The sequence below is a fragment of the Ziziphus jujuba genome, chromosome 6 (assembly GCF_031755915.1).
Source record: "Ziziphus jujuba cultivar Dongzao chromosome 6, ASM3175591v1".
Taxonomy (NCBI): Eukaryota; Viridiplantae; Streptophyta; class Magnoliopsida; order Rosales; family Rhamnaceae; genus Ziziphus; species Ziziphus jujuba.
In genome coordinates this window covers 14,606,493-14,624,012 of record NC_083384.1, presented here as the reverse complement: position 1 = coordinate 14,624,012, position 17,520 = coordinate 14,606,493, and the positions used below count along the sequence as shown (strand labels likewise).

The following is a 17,520-nucleotide window of genomic DNA, read 5'->3' as shown; positions in this document are numbered from 1 at the left end:
ATTTATTAATAATTGATTAAGTTTATTTTATTATTATGCTATTATTAGTATTGTATAATAGATTGAGTCACTCACGGAGATGATTAGCATCTCACATTTTTAAATTCGTTCCCCTAGACCCAAGTTAGTAGATGTAGTCGACCGGAGCGAGCTCGACGTCTTTATTCGTGGCTAGAAGTCCAAGAAGTCTTTCTTTTATTTATTTCTATCTTGTAATATTTCTTTCTACTTTATGTTGTATTAATTCTTATAGTTAGAAATTTTATAAAGTTCTGTATGCTAGAATGGACATTTATTTATAATATTGTACTGGTTCCCTATTAATTTTGAAGTGCTACAAATTTGTGGAATAAATTATAGTAAGGTGGGAGGAATAAGGAGATATTGTTAGAAGTATTTTTTTGTGCAGGGAATTTTGTGATAAGTCCAACCCTTAGGAAAGATGCTATCGGATTTTCCATTGGAAGGTCCAGTAAGGTTTCCCTATGATCAGGGCTTGTCTAGGATTTCGGTGAGGAATTTTGAATGGGTCCTGACATCACATATATTGAAAACTCAACAAATTCAGTTGAGAGGGGACTTATCTTACAAGGAGTAATCAGTAGAATTTCTTAACTATAAAGATTAAAAGCTTCATACCAAGACCATACCCATAGTAAAAGTCTTGTGGAAGAACTATATGGTTGAGGAAGTTACATGGAAGCCTAAGGATCTAATGTGGAACCAGTATTCTCACATTTTCTAGACCTAAGATAGGAAATTCATGAACAAAATTTCTTTAAACGAGGTAGGTTGTGATGATCCGCCCTTGGAAATTAGTGAGAATTGAAGTTTTTAAATGGTTGTAGTATGATTGACTAATTAAACTATAAGTGGGCCCTAAGTTTGACTTTTTCTTAGTTAATAATTTTATGTTGACTGGTACACCATAGCATAAAGCTCATAGATACGAATTTGTAAATTGGCTGCAAACCTAACTCTGAGCTACAGTTAAAAAGTTATGATTCTGAGAAGTTTTAAGCTTAAATATTTTATTTGTGTCCAAACCAATCCTGCATTTTTATTTTTATTGACCCAAGGGTTGTAAATACATGTGGAAGCTTGCGTTCATTAAACAATTTCAAAAATACCCAAAAGGTCCCAAGAAACCCCCAGCAAACCCAAGAACCTATGATTCTACCCGTGACCCGCTTCCTCTTTAAATTATGTCATCACCGTTAACCATTTTCTAGCCACCAAAATAGCACATTTGCCAGCCACCCTACAAGCCCACTCGCCGTTGACTAAAACCCCAAAATCATAGTCAAATCCACTGCCAGACGTGCCTAGATCAGGCCGACAAACCCTACTATGGTGCTCCAATCGGGTCACCAGAGTTTGGCCTTTTTGGGGCCATTTAAGGCCACCCATAGCCCTTACCCCTTAATTTGGACCCCTCTGAATCCATTTTTGGCCACTTTTTGCCATGAGTCCTTACCGTTTGATAAATATATAACCATCAAATTTGGCCAAAACTTTGAAAAGATTTTCTGACCATTTATGAGACTTTTGGACTAAAGTGAGTATACCAATGCATTCCCCATCTCATGGGCTTTCCATTGATATATAGTTTATGAATTTTGGATATTGTTTGATCATTTTTCCATTTTTAGGACAATTAGTTTGATATCGAATAAAATTGGATTATATTTGGGCAACTTTGGACCAAATTGAAATCGAATTTGTGTATTTAGGTGTTAATAAAACACAATAGAAGGTTCAATTTTATAAAATTAGTCTTCGAGCGAAAATTTTCAATTTTGTATGCCGGGTAATTAGGATTCGTGGTATAATTGAATCTTTCAATATCCAATTTAAGTAATTGTAGAATTATTAAAGTTATTTTGGAACATTAATATACATCAATATCTTTAGTTTAAATTTTGACACCTAATAAATATTTTATTAATATTAGAGGCAATCCAATAAAGGATCTGGCTTAAGCTGTAATCTGTGAGTAAATTTTTATTTTTAAAAATTATATGCTTGGTTATATATTACTTTATTATTATTTTTGAAATTATCTAAGTCATATGCTTTATAATATACTATGAAAGGATAATCTTATTTATCATTTTATGATAACTAAAAAAAAATATAGTTTGGTATAATTATATTTTAGCATATGACTGTATAAAATATATGATGGTTCTTGTGAAAATATTTTAATATGATGATTATAAATATTATTTGATAAAATTATATATATATATATATATTGGATTATAAGTTGGATATTAGAATGTGAATTATTGTGTATCATATTGTATTATGGTTATGGATTTAACGGATTTAGGTTACACATGCTTTAATGATCATCTCCTATTTGATCATGTAATTCTTGAAGTTGGATGGAAAGTTCCAATTTTGACAACTCTAGAATGCTAAGGGTTATATTGACAGTTTATCCATCTCTCTGTAGTCGACAACATACTAAAACGTTAGGAGTGTTTGTACAATAAGTTGTGATAATGATTATGGTATACAAGGATGATATATGATACACTATCGAAGCAACATACATATATGATTATTGATATTATATGAATTATGATTTATAAAATTATTATTTTACTTATGAAGTTATGAACATTTTCTTATATCAATTTATTTATCTTATTAATTTTAAGAACTCATATGTTTTTAGATAAATATGGGTTTTATAAAAACTGTTTACCAAAATAGGAGAACTTTCAAAAAGTAAAAATGGGTCTTGAAAGAAATAATTTAGAAGAATAATGTTATTTTTATAATATTTTACTTGTTTTCACTGAGTTTATTTTATGAATTTATAGATTTAAAGTGTTCTTCTAGACCTCAGCTAATAGTTGATACATATTACTTGTAGGCACTCCTCATCATTATCTTCGTTATGTTATCAATTTCACATCTTCATCTTCGTTGTATTTCCACTACTAATATATTTTTCCTTTTCTACACTCTTATGAGATTTATTGATTATGTTGTTTTATTTATCTTTAGACTCATATACTTCCTTTAGAATGTTTTTGTTTCATTTATCTTTAGACTCATATATTTCCTTTAGAATGTTCTTATGGATTAACCTAACATGTATGCATTTTTTTTTTTTTTCCTCCTCCCCTTTCTATTGGTCTTGAGTTTGAAACCACTGATGTTGATGTTTACGATAACAATCAATGGAAATTCTAACAAAAGTGTTTATATTATTCCATTTATACCATTGGGTTATATCCAATTTACAAAAGGATCCTACCAAATTTTTGATACAAATTCAATTGGCTATTCCTATGAGAGACTACCTTATGTATCTGAAAAAGACCTCAAACATGGTCCTATTATATGTGTGTGTGTGCATGTGTGTGTGTGTGTGTGTGTGTGTGTGTGTGTGTGTGTGTGTGTGTGTGTGTGAAGGGTATGAATGTATTATAAATTAAAGCCAAAAGATATATGCGTAGTTTTTTAGAATTCATTTATTATTTGAAGAAAAAAATTCATTTAGTTATATCCATTTAAGAAATTAATTTGGTAATTCATTTAGATTTTTTTATTATTTAAAAAATTATTTATTAAATAAAAATATCTAAAAAGGAATTTAGACTAACTCTAAATAATACATGAATATTTGCATTTAAAAAAATATATATCGTTTTCTATATCGATTTTAAGTGTATGAAAAAAAAATACATATTTTTGACTTGAAATTTTCGAAAACACTTATTAAACTTGTTGCCATAATATACAAATAAATAAATAAATAAAACGTACTTTTGAAAAAATAAATATTTTTAATTATTTTTTTTCTCTTTTACAATAACATAAAAAAAATGTATGTAAAAAGATCTTTATATTTTCTCTTATTTTTTAATTGCTTACTATTTTTAATTGTTTTAATATATTAAGCTATTATTATCTTACTAATAGCTATATTTTCATCATTTATATTAAAAATAATTGATTTTAACATATATTTAATATCAATATTTTTAGTTTCATATTTTTAATATATAATGTATTATACACGTATATATCAAATTTGTAGATTTTCTGTTTATATTTTTTTTGAGTAAATTTAAACAAGTTATACACATATATACCTTTTAGATATTTTTATAGTTCCATGTTTAACTAAATATGAGCTTAACTCTGAAAAAATTGAAGAATTTCAATATTTTTCTCTATTTCTTGCATGTTATCTAACAAGGAATTTAAGCTTAAGTCGTTTCCGTGGGTGCGTCTCCCCTTTTATTTATTTTATTTTATTTTGATTTAGATTTCTCCTCCCTCTTTACCATCAATTTATTATTATTATTTTTATTTTTATCTTTCATATAATTAAAGTAAAAACTTTGTCCAAAAAAATCAAAAAATGTCTTACCCAAGGGTCAAGTTCAAAAGCCTGCTTCTTGGACATTTTATTGGGGCCCAGTCAAAAGCCTTTATGGAAATATTTTCTTTTGTTTGTTTTTTTTTTTTTATTATTTATATAATTATTTTCCTTTCAAGACATATGTTTAACATCGATAACTCATAAAAAAATAGAATTGCTACAAAACATATAGTTTTCCTTTATGGAATTATATTATAAAACCTATAGTTAAAATGTAATCTAAATTACTAAGCAGAAATAAAAGTAGAAAGTGTAATTTATAAATAAATTGGTAAAAAATGAGACGCCATGGCTTATATGAGCAAAGGTTTCAATTCTCAGCTCGGTAATGGTTTGATTTTTGCTGCGCACTCTTTCAATCAGCTTCACCACCTTCCAACTCGCCACCATGACTGAGGTATCACCCCCTTCTCTCTTCTTTGCTTCTTTACCACTTTTAAAACTTTGAAATTTTAGGACTTTTCTTAGCTTCTTAGCAATTTTTTTTCTTTTAATTTATTTAAAGCTTACTTACAATGATATTCTCAATCTCTGGGATTTGTTACAAATTGTTCCAACCTTTGAAATTGGCTGCTATACCCTCTCTGACAGCGAATTTTGTGCCAATGCACCCATCCAATTTTACCCTTTAAGCTCGCCATGTGCCATGTATGCGGATTTCCAACATTTGAAATAGGGGTATTTGTGTTATTTAACCTCTATCATCTCTACTTTAGTTAAAATAATAATAATAATAATAATAATAATAGAAATTTGAAAAATAAAATAAAATCTCTTATATCTCCCATTACAGCCAAAAAAAAAATTCCAAAAAGGTATCAACTCGATACGATAAAAGCAAAATCCCAATATTTCTTTATTTTTCTTTTCCACTCTCTACTTTTCCCTACTTAGAAAGCATTAAAATCTCAATTACCCACTGTTGTATTTTTTATTTTTATTTTTAACTTTTATTTCTTAGTGAATTTATAGTTAAAATTATATACTAATTAAATATATTTATTATGTAGAAGTAATATATATTAATATTGTAATAATTGATTATTTATATGGTGATTATAACGTTACATTTCATTTAATTATTAATTATGGTCAAAGTTAACAGTTAGCCTATTAAAAATATATTTATAAGTTAATAGATTTTAAGAGGACTACAATTTTATAAAGCATCCTAAGCATTATATTATTTTGATTGTTGTGATTCTAAAAAATTTGAAAATATAATATTCTTTATCTTTTAGTATACTAATAAAACAAATTATTTCAGACTAACTGTGACATTGTCGATTTAGTTTAAAAATTAATTTTGAGGTGATCGTATTCATCGAAGGAGCAAGTTTATAGAATGGGATTATATTTTGAAGCCATAGAGGACCATTGCCACATACACGAGGAGAGAATTCTATGACTTTAGAAGAATGTCTTCAATTTGGCTCTTCACTACGAGAAAATCTTGCATGCAGCGGTGGTACCAGCTCACTTAGTACCACTTCAAGTAATTTTATGCCATATGTAAGAAAATGTCATGTCATGCCTGCTCCTCAACTCAATTAATTTTTTTTTTGGAAAATGTAAAACTTTTGCAGGCGCTTTACTGCTTCTTTCTTCCATCCGTATGGCTCCTACAGCTAACATTTTTTATAGATCTCTCTTCCTCTCCTGGTCGAATTCTTAAGAAATTGAAGAACACCAAATTGTTATGGGCTTATAGTAATGGTAGGTTTTTGAAGAACAAAAAAACTAAGAAAATACAAGATTCAACCAAAGGAATGCAAATTCTATAAAAATTTTAATGTAGAATGCAACAATTTTCAAATAAAAAATTAATGAAAAATTAATAAACTTTTTTCATTAAAAAGAATTATTATTCTTTCAATAAATTATTAAAGTTTTAAAGGAATGCAAATTTAATTTTTGAAAAAAATAAAAAAAAAATAATAATATGTAAATATCATAGAGATTAAAAAAAATAAAGATTTATAAAAAATAAAAATAAAAAGTATTCTAAGTATTATAAAAACTAAAAGAAGACTTTGAAAGACTATTTTTATAAAATATGATATTTTATTTATTACATGTATTGATTTCAAAATTTACTTTTAAGATTTTCTAATATGTATTTTCTTATAAAATTTTACTCTTCAAACAAAGGATTGATATTTTTAATGCTTGTTCAATTTTTTTATTGGTGTTTATGTTTTTTGAATATCTATTTTATTTTTATAAAATTTAAATAATAATTTGTATATGTTTATAAAGATTCTAAATATAAAAAAATAAAATAAAATAAAGACCCATCAAAAGGCAATAAGGTATTTATAAAATCTATAAAAAAAATTGAAAAATTGTTATTATAAAGTATATTATTTTATTATTATAAAGTATATTATTTTATTTATTACATGTATTCTTTGTATTTATATTTATTTTTTAGGAAAAACGATATTTATAAGAAATTTTAATACGCTTTCTATTAGGGTTAATTACACTAAGCACCCTCGAGATTTTTTTTAATTATAGCCAGATATCTTCTATGTTTCCATAATTATATTACACATTCTCGAGGTTTTCCTTAATTACAATAAGATACCTTTATATTTCCATAATTACGTTGCAAATCTTTGAAATTTTTCCTTTAATTACAATCAGGTACCTTCATGTTTCCATAATTACATCCACCTCGCTTCTGACAAAGTTTCATCCATAAAAATATACTCTCTCTCTTATGTGGTAGTTAAAATTTTATTAATTGTCTCAAACATGGATTTTGATTGATTTGATAAATAAAGTTTTTTTAATTTGAAAAGGTTGAAGCCCAACAAATAATAACTTGTTTGGCCACTTATTTTCAAAAATAAGTTTTGAAGACAAATTTTTTATAAAAAAAATCAAAAATTAGAAAACATAAAAATTATGTTTTAAACATTTCAGAAAGTGCCATTAAAAATTGGTAGTTGTTCTTGTACTACTATCCATTGGGCTTCAACCTTTTCAAGTTAAAAAAATTTTATTTTTCAAATCAATCAAAATCCACGTTTAATTAACATATATAAGAGACAATTAATAAAATTTTAACTTCCACATAAGAGAGAGAGTACACTTTTATGGATGAAGTTTTGTCAGAAAGGAGGCGGATATAATTATGGAAACATGAAGATATTCGGTTGTAATCAAGGGAAAAACCTCGAGGGTGTATAATGTAATTATGGACACATAAAAGTATCCGGTTGTAATTAAGAAAAATTTTGAAGATGTGCAATATAATTATGAAAACATAAAAGGTACCTGATTGTAATTAAGGGAAACTTCGGATGTACTCAGCTTAATTAATCCTTGTCTATTATAAAATTTTTACTTTTTCAAAAGAAATATTTTTTAATGCATGTTCAAATTCCTTTATTGGTTTTTTATGATATCTATTATATTTATATATTTTTATTTTTGAAGAATCACATTTTTACAAATTTTGTTTTTGACAAACTTCTTTAAAATATAATAGTATTATTTAATAATTTTTTTAATTTTCAAATTTTCCATTCCAAATTATACAGGATTGTAATTTACGGCCTGGTTTTTTGGCGCCATGTATCAACTGTATTACAAATCTATTAAAAAATTAATAAAAAAAATAAGGAGAGTGTAAGGCATAAAGAAAAGTGAAGTTCAAGGTAAACAAAGCTAGAAAAAAGGTTTTGAGATTGTTCGACATTGTTTTACAAAATAATTTTTTGTTTTGCAAATTGAAAATGATAAGAAAAAAAAAAAAACCTTTAGCAACAATTTTTAAAATACAATATCTGAAAAAAAGTTAAAAACATTTTCTAGAAAATCGATAAATTTAGAAAAACATTCCGTAGATATTTTATATGTATTTGAAAAAAATTTAAATAAAAATTTTGAATGGAATCAATAACATTTATCATTTTAAATTAAATATATATATATATATTTTGAATAGATAAATACTGTATTAACTCCTCTATGTCTGGTCGTTTATGCCTGCCTCTTCTAGAACCTGTAATAAATATGGTGGACACGACTGACGCACTTGGCCACAGGACTAGAAGGTTGGGCATGTATTAACGCCTCCATGTGAAACTCATGTCCGTAGCAGATGGTATAAAATTGATTAACAGTGCAGGAAAAAATTGTGTAAGGAGTAATATACAAGATCGATACAGTTCATGTGCAATAGTAGTGCAAATATCTCTTTTTTGGTTTCTTGAATTTCAACTAATCAAATTAATCCAGTCAATTTCGTTGTTATACTAATTATTTGAGATAATGAATTAAATATGTGGCAGCGTAAGCTCTGAACTATCTTGGGTTCAAATACAAGTCTTGGGAGGAAATTCAATGGAGGGTGGCTGCTACAATGACACTATTGATTGTTTCGTTCAATATTGATTGATGGTACTGGATCCGTGGAAGTGGCTGCCCAAAGCATTTACTAGTCTTATAAAAATTTTAAGTGAAATTTTTTCATTATTATATTTGAGTTTTCATTTCTTTCAACAACCTACTTCTAATTTTTTATACATTTCGGTTTGTCCCCGCGTACCAAAAGGTAGACAAGCAAACATAAAATAATAAAGTGAGAAGACAAAAATAGCCTTTTATATAACATTTCATTCAAGTAATTGACGCCTTCGTTTCAATATTACATCATCATCTATCAACATATTTGATATGTTGAATAAATCTAGAATTAGAATAATTATGTTATAAGTTTAATTATTCATTTATTTATTATATTTTTATTTTTAAAAATGTTTATTGCATAAAAATATATATTTTTCCATTTCAAAAAATAAGTATTTTTTTTATAAAAAAAAAGTTCAAAATCTATATTTTGTTTTATTTTACGGATAAATATACTTATTATATTTAAAATATATTTAAATTTATATTGATTATTTTATACTTAAAAATACATAAATAACTATACAATTTGATTTTTAATTAATTTTTAACAATTTTTATTTAAAAAAATTTATATATATTAAACATTGAATTCTAATTCAATATAATAACCAAATATATAAATAATAATAACTATTTTCTTTTCCATTTTTTAATTTCTATAAATTGTTATTTATATTTTATGCTGAATAGCCATTTTATGTCCCAAACCTATCCTATGTTTGCTGTGATTCTAAATTTTAGGAATATTTAGTTCATAGGAATATTTATTCCCTTCTTTCAAAGAATAATTATTTCTTTTTTAAAAAAAAAAAGCTCAAAATTATTATTCCTCCCTTTCAAAAATAAATATTCTTAACATATTTAAAATATATTCAAATCAAGATTATCCTAAACTAAAAATACATAAATAACTATAAAATTTTAGTTTTAATAAATTTTTACCAAACTTTATATTTTTGGAAAGAAAAAAATCATTATAAATACTAAATGTTGAACTTAATTCAAGATAATAACCAAATATATGAGTAGGAATATCTATTCTTTTTTTTTAATTTCTATAAATAAATATTCCTATATTATGAGGAATAACTATTTTATATATACCAAACATGACCAAACGTTTGTTTTTTTCTAACACTCCCCCTTAGGCATAGCTCTTATTGGGTTTTGTTACATTTTTATATATGTTTTTTACTTTTTAAAAAAATTGTTTTAGATTTGAATATATGACCTCAAAAATCTGTGGTTTTGATATCAAATTAAATTATTATACTTTTGTTAAAAATTTAATCATGACCCAACTTCTGTTATTGTAAAATAATTTGTGCTATTGTAAAACAACTTAAACAAAGTGTTTTTTTTTTTTTTTTAAGCTTAAAATTTGATTTGTTGACTGTAGCCAAACTATTATATTTTCGCAAATAAAATATTTGGACTCCAAATAAAACATTTTGACCCAAAAAAAAAAAAAAAAAAGCTACAGCTAGCAAAAATTCAATATACATATATATATATATAGATTCTATGGTCAGGACCGACTGCATGGAGTTTCATGCGGACCTGGAGAAAAGCCGATGCAAAATCAGCGTTTTTCAAAAAAGTCAAACTTTTTTTTTATGTAGCATCGAGAAAAGTTGACTTTTTTTTCTTATGTAGCATCTGCTTTTCGCGGATCTGCATGCAATTTTATTCGGTCAGTTCTAACTGTAGAAGGACTATATATATATATATATATATTAATATTATTGTTAGTTGCATGCCACACGAGACACTCACGCACGCCTATAAATATGGAAGCAGATTAGCATCAGTCTATACGAGTGAGAAAGAGAGATAAGAAAACCATCAAAATGGAGTTGGATTTCTTATTGTTGTTTGCAATTCTATTAGGTGGCTATGTGTTTGTATTTGGGTTTCTTAGGAACTTCAACGAGTTGTTTTATGTTGGATTGCTTAAGAGGGAGGTAAAATCTCATCTGCCTCCTGGTGACTTGGGTTGGCCTATTGTGGGGAACTTGTTAAGCTTCCTCAAAGCTTTCAGATCTCAAGATCCTGATTCTTTCATCAACCATTTTATTTCCAGGTCTATCTCACACAAATGTTACAAATACTAGTGGTATCTAATCGCTAACTACTATATATGTATATATATATATATATTCAAAAATTTTGTCCAAATTCCACACTCATGTCCTTATGCACCAATTGTTTAGTTTTCATGCGCCTTATATACGCCTTTAATTGCATAAATGCGGATCCTGGACTTCCAAAGTCCTAGATGAGAGATGTTAAGCGTAAATATAGATATCCATGAAGAAATTTCATAAAGAATAGCTAAAATATATGCATAGCATATTACTAGAACATATACGTAGTTAATTGCTTTTCTTTGTAGCATATGCTTTGATTTGGATCATGAACTTACTAATAAAGAATGGTTTTCCAATTTTTCTTATAATCATTGCAGATATGGAAAGACTGGCATATACAGGACCTACTTGTTTGGGAAACCAAGTATAATTGTATGTGCACCTGACACAAGCAGGAAGGTCCTCCAAAACATGGAAGAGCTCAAACATGGTTACCCTAAAGCAACATTCATCCTCACAGGGAGAAAAGCATTGCACCACGTAACGAAAGAGGAGCACAGGCGGATGCGCCGCCTAACAACGGCTCCGCTGAGCGGCCACGAGGCGCTTTCGTCTTACGTCGAGTACATCGAGGAAATCGGAGTAAAAGTATTGGAAGAAATGTCCAGTATGAAGGAACCAGTTGAGCTCTTGACTGAGACGAGGAAGATGGCCTTTAAGGTCATCACTCATGTTTTCATGGGAGAGTACAGTACTTCAGTTGTGGCAACTGTGAAGACACTCTATACTGATTTAATTGGAGGAATGAACTACTCTCAGCCTATTGATCTTCCCGGTTTTCCTTTTCATAAAGCACTCAAGGTGAAATTCTCTCATCCACATTAATTTATTACACTTATAAATATTTTCTATTATTTTCAGGATTTTGCTTCCCAACAAAGATCAATAACCATCTTTCTATCAAAATCTATAAATTCTGTGTTTATATATATTTAAAACTTTCATATATTTATAAATATATATATATATATATATATGATGATTCTTCCATTCTGGAATATTGGATAAATTTGTACAAGATTTTTCCTATTACCAATAATATGTTACCTTTCACTGCTCTATTATCTGTAATAAAATAAATATTGGATAAAAATTTGTTCCAGATAAATATATCAACAGATATATTAAAAATATGTGCTGATTGAGCGATGTCTCGTATAAAAAAAAAAAATGGGTAACAAACATTTATCACTGTGTTATCTATATTATTAGATGCAATTATACTGCGATTACATATAATTATATGTGTGACCCGACGGCCATCCACCATCATTAAAAGGTGGGCGCCGGCTCCTAATAAACTGTCATGTGATTGACTTACACGCATAAAATTTGCATCAGGCACGGAAGAAGTTGGTGAAAATCTTTCAATCTATTTTGGATGAGAAGAAGGCGACAAAGAGTTATCAATTACCAAACGCAAAGAAGGATTTGATGGGTTTACTCCTGGGAGTAGAAGATGAAGATGGTTGGACACTAGAGGATGAAGTAATTATAGATTTGTTGCTGTCATACTTGTTAGCAGGTCATGAAAGCTCGGCACATGGAATATTATGGACGGTCATTTACCTATTGCAGAATCCTCAAGTCTTACAAAAAGCCAAGGTTGGTGTTTTAAAATTTTGGTATATTTTGAAGTTTTAACGCTTATTCAATTGAGTAGTTACTTATAAATAGAATTAAAAATAAATAAATAAAAGAAAGAAAACGTCTATTGAAGCCAAAAAAGAAAATTAGGTGGCTCCAGGCGTGCCACATGACCTGGCAAGGGACCAGATGCTATAAACTTCAAGCATCCAGAAAACTTTTCACTAACAAAAGCGTCAAGAAAACTGTTTTTTTCCCCCTCTCTCTCTCTTTTTATGTCCTAATTAAATAGCGAGAAGTTGACAAGGACAGCACAAAACCTGTATTTCTTCTTGTAATCCTAGTTCGAATTAGAAACTCACTTTCCTTGATATCAAAAATGATAAATAAATAAAAATAAAATATATGATTAATTCATAAAGTGATCAAAATTAACTCTTTTTTTTTTTCTTTTTTTAAATTTTTACAGGAAGAGCAACAGGAAATCATGAAGAGAAGACCGGATACACAGAAAGGACTGAATCTAAATGAAATTAGGCAAATGGAATATCTTACAAAGGTAAGCCATTCAAATTTTTTTATGTTAAGGCTATATATTTAATTAAATAATGTTCACGAAAAAAATTACAAAAACTTCATATGTCTTGAGTTTTTAGGTAATCGATGAGACTCTACGCAGAACTACTCTCTCTATGGCAAATTTCCGAGAAGCCAGTGTTGATGTTAAGCTGAACGGTGAGAAATTACATTCAAATATTGATCATGGAAATTCAGCCTTTTTCTTTTATTATTATTATTATTATCTTTAAAACAGTTTAACTATTGTAAGAAAATACTGCATATTATTCAGGTTACATCATACCAAAAGGATGGAAAGTTTTGGTCATGAATAGAGGTGTTCATATGGATGCTGAACTTCATATGAAACCAAAAGAATTCATCCCAGGAAGATGGGATGTAAGTTGAATTATGTTTTTTATTATTTATTTATTTATTTGTCTATCTCGATATAAAAGATGAATACATTAAAAAGAAATACAAAGAACATCATTATCCAGTCCATCGTTATATTTCTGTTCTTATTTGGTAAGTCAACTTTGTTTTCTTGTATATTTATCACTGAAATTTTATTTTACTTAAATTGTGCAATAGGATGAGAAACCCAAAGCAGGGTCTTTCCTTCCCTTTGGAGCAGGAGCGAGATCCTGCCCAGGCCAGGACCTGGCCAAGTTAGAGATCACAATATTCCTTCATCATTTTCTCCTTTACTACAAGTGAGTTGTTTTGAATCAACGTCATTTATTATTATAGGATATGGGGATCGAAATTATCTGTGCATGATAGGGTAGTTTAAGAATTAATTTATTTCACTAAATATAAGATAATGATTATTGTCGATTTTATATGTGCCGATCTCAAGGCACTCTTTTCTCTATCATTTCCCACTAATTTATGGTTACTAATGTTGTTAAACAGTATCGAACGCGTTAATCCAGAAGCTCCAATTAATTACCTACCAATACCGGCCCCTTCAGACAACTGCCTTGTGAGGGTCACGAGGGTCTCTTAAGCATCTTGTTGTCTACGAGTGACTCATTCTAGTTCTTTGTTGTGAAATAGCTCACTATGGAGCTCTACGGTCTAAATAAGAGAAGCTCATGTGAATTGTAGTAGTATATGTCATCAAATGTTGTATGCCCTTCCTTTCTGTGGTTGTTTTAATAAAAAGTTATTTGATGCTTCCTGTTTATGTACCTTTCCTATTAAATAATTAATTTAATTTAAATCCATATTGCTTAAAAAAATAAAAAATAAAAAAAAGTTTCCACGTCAAAGGCAAAAAATCATAAAAACTTAGATCTTGTTTGGCTATGAGTTAATACGGGTGCAAACGAACCCAATCAAGCCAAATATTACATTCTTAAACTCAGCTCGTATAATTTTAGGTGTGTTTAAATTTATCAAATTTAAAAATAAACTGTTAAAATTCGACTTAGCTCATTCATAAAAAGTTCTAAACTGGCTTCGTTCATCTCTTTACAATCTAAAAACTTATAAATGTAAATATTTGTTTGTTTAAAAATAAAAATTTTAACATTGATAGTTAATAAATTCTATTTATTCCATTCATTTTGTTATAAAATTAACTTATTTTAAAATAGGTTTTATAAATATAAAATATAAAAAATATTGTTTATGCATCATAAATATTTGGTGTAATAAATTTTTTTTAATTTAATTTTAGTCTCTGGTGTATATATATATATATATATATATAGAGAGAGAGAGAGAGAGAGAGAGAGAGAGAGAGAGAGAGAGAGAGAGAGGTTTATTTTGGCTTCTTTCAAGAAAAACAATGTGGATACATAGTTAGGAATATGAACTTCTATACGATTTTTTTTTTCTTGATTAAAGTTTGTTTCGTATTAGTAATTACCACTTTGGATGTATACTATTTTGATTACCAAAATTGAATATCTAAAAAATGATTTCAATGATATTTTTTGTTAATTTGAATGATTTAGTTTAAGTTTTTATCATTATAACGGGTATAAAAATGAGTAAGTAGCTTTAAGAGTTTATTATAATAATAAATAGAGAGATTAGTTTAATTTGATTAATTGTTGATTTTCTACTACGAAATAATTATTATAAAATCATATCTTATTTCATAAATATGTTTATATCTATATTGACAGATATGACTCATTATATTCCCCTTTAAGTAAATATAATTTTATATTTCAAACAACAAAAGGTTTTTTATAGTCGATGATTGTTTGTTTATTTATTTTTCAGATTACAATCATCATATTTTTTAAAATTAATAAAAAGTAGAATGATTCGAATCTATAATTTCAAAAGTAACCATATTTGTTTAAAAAAAAAATAAGAATAATAATTAGCCCACTTGACTATCAATCTTTGACTACCTATTTTCATAAACAAAATCAATTAAAACAAAAAACAAAAAAGAGAAACAATCAAATCTTTGACTACGTATTTTCATAAAAAAAAAATTAAAAATATTCTGAAAAATGTGGAATATTTCAATTTATTTATACATAATATCCCCTTCATCTCTCCGTAAGCCCTTGCATCGTCCATGTTGAATACCAGATAAAATATAGGATGCGACAAGATTACAGTAATTGTTTCACTTGGTTTCGTAGAACAAATTAATTTTCATTCTTCATTTTGATGACTATTCTAGAAGAACACTGTACTTGTCAAACAGCCTCGATTTCTGCTTAAATCATCTTTGAAAAACTGGCCTCGTGAGATCAGGTTGAAGAGAAAAAAGCCAGTTGACTCTATGACTACTCCTATTTCTTTTGTGGAACCATTTTGAAAACTCTGTTTGAGCGATCCATGTCTACCGTATATATATATTTTATATGGTATATAAGTCGTACACTTAACCATTATTTTACTTTTGTTGACTTGAATTTATTTGTTGAAAAGAGATGCTGCCAATTGTGAATCAATCACAATTCCCCTCTATATACGGTGGTATTATTCAAGATTTAGTATTTTTTTTTTCCAATTATTTTTTTATTGAGATATTAAACAGTTGTTATCTTATGATCGTTTCACATACCCTTTTACTCGTAAAAAAATTAATAACATTGCTCATATTTTGGTTAGGCATGCTTTATCCATAAATTCTTATGACTCTTGGATAGAAGAAGATCCTAGTTGGTTATCATAAGCTTTGAAAGATAATGTGAACAACTGTTCTTCTTATTAACATATTACAACTTTACTTGAAAAAAAAAAAAAATCAAGAACACTATTAAAAACTTAAATTGTAAAATCCTAAGTCAAAAATACTAATAGTATAATTAATCATTTTTATATATATAAAAGCTAGGAAGCACAGTCAAAAATATTAATCGGTTCATTAAGATAAAGAGGCGGGTAAAGTGGGTCAAAGTAAACTTACCAAAATAATAAACAATTAAAAAAAATACGATTATAAGCAATAAAATATAAAAAATAAAAAATAAAATAAAATATAAAGAATAAGATAAATATAAGGAATCAGATATACTGGACAGATTACATGAACATAAATATTTCACTGTTTTAGAAAAATATATTTCACAAGAGGGGGGTAAAGTGGGTCAAAGTAAACTTACCAAAATAATAAACAATTAAAAAAAATACGATTATAAGCAATAAAATATAAAAAATAAAAAATAAAATAAAATATAAAGAATAAGATAAATATAAGGAATCAGATATACTTGACAGATTACATTAACATAAATATTTCACTGTTTTAGAAAAATATATTTCACAAGAGGGGGGTAAAGTGGGTCAAAGTAAACTTACCAAAATAATAAACAATTAAAAAAATACGATTATAAGCAATAAAATATAAAAAATAAAAAATAAAATAAAATATAAAGAATAAGATAAATATAAGGAATCAGATGTACTGGACAGATTACATGAACATAAATATTTCACTGTTTTAGAAAAATATATTTCACAAGAGGGGGGTAAAGTGGGTCAAAGTAAACTTACCAAAATAATAAACAATTAAAAAAAATACGATTATAAGCAATAAAATATAAAAAATAAAAAATAAAATAAAATATAAAGAATAAGATAAATATAAGGAATCAGATATACTGGACAGATTACATGAACATAAATATTTCACTGTTTTAGTAAAAGGTGTCAGTAGAAAGAACATTTATTTAAATTTTATTTAATTTTTTTTATTATTATTATTATTTTTTTTTTTTGGCTTTTATTCAAACTCAACCTACCCAACTTTATTATTCAAATTCAACGTACCCAATCTAAACTCAAAACTCTTTTTGAGTAAATCCAATCGTTCAAACTCAGCCTGCCTAGCAATAACCTGGATTATAAGTCACCCCAAAAAAAAAAAAAAAAAACCAATAACCTTTATTATTCTACTATTTTTTTATCTGT

The 17,520-nt window shown here is 27.2% G+C and overlaps 1 protein-coding gene across 1 annotated transcript; it reads left to right on the top strand.

The window, feature by feature from the left end:
- Positions 1–10,601: 10,601 nt before the first annotated feature.
- LOC107430491 (beta-amyrin 11-oxidase) lies at positions 10,602–14,320 on the top strand. Its single transcript, XM_016041336.4, has 8 exons — positions 10,602–10,916; positions 11,301–11,784; positions 12,325–12,588; positions 13,040–13,129; positions 13,227–13,305; positions 13,421–13,527; positions 13,723–13,844; positions 14,047–14,320. Exons 1-8 carry the CDS (start codon positions 10,684–10,686, stop codon positions 14,138–14,140), a joined length of 1,473 nt encoding a protein of 490 aa, XP_015896822.2. The 5' UTR covers positions 10,602–10,683; the 3' UTR covers positions 14,141–14,320.
- The last annotated feature ends 3,200 nt before the right edge of the window (positions 14,321–17,520 follow it).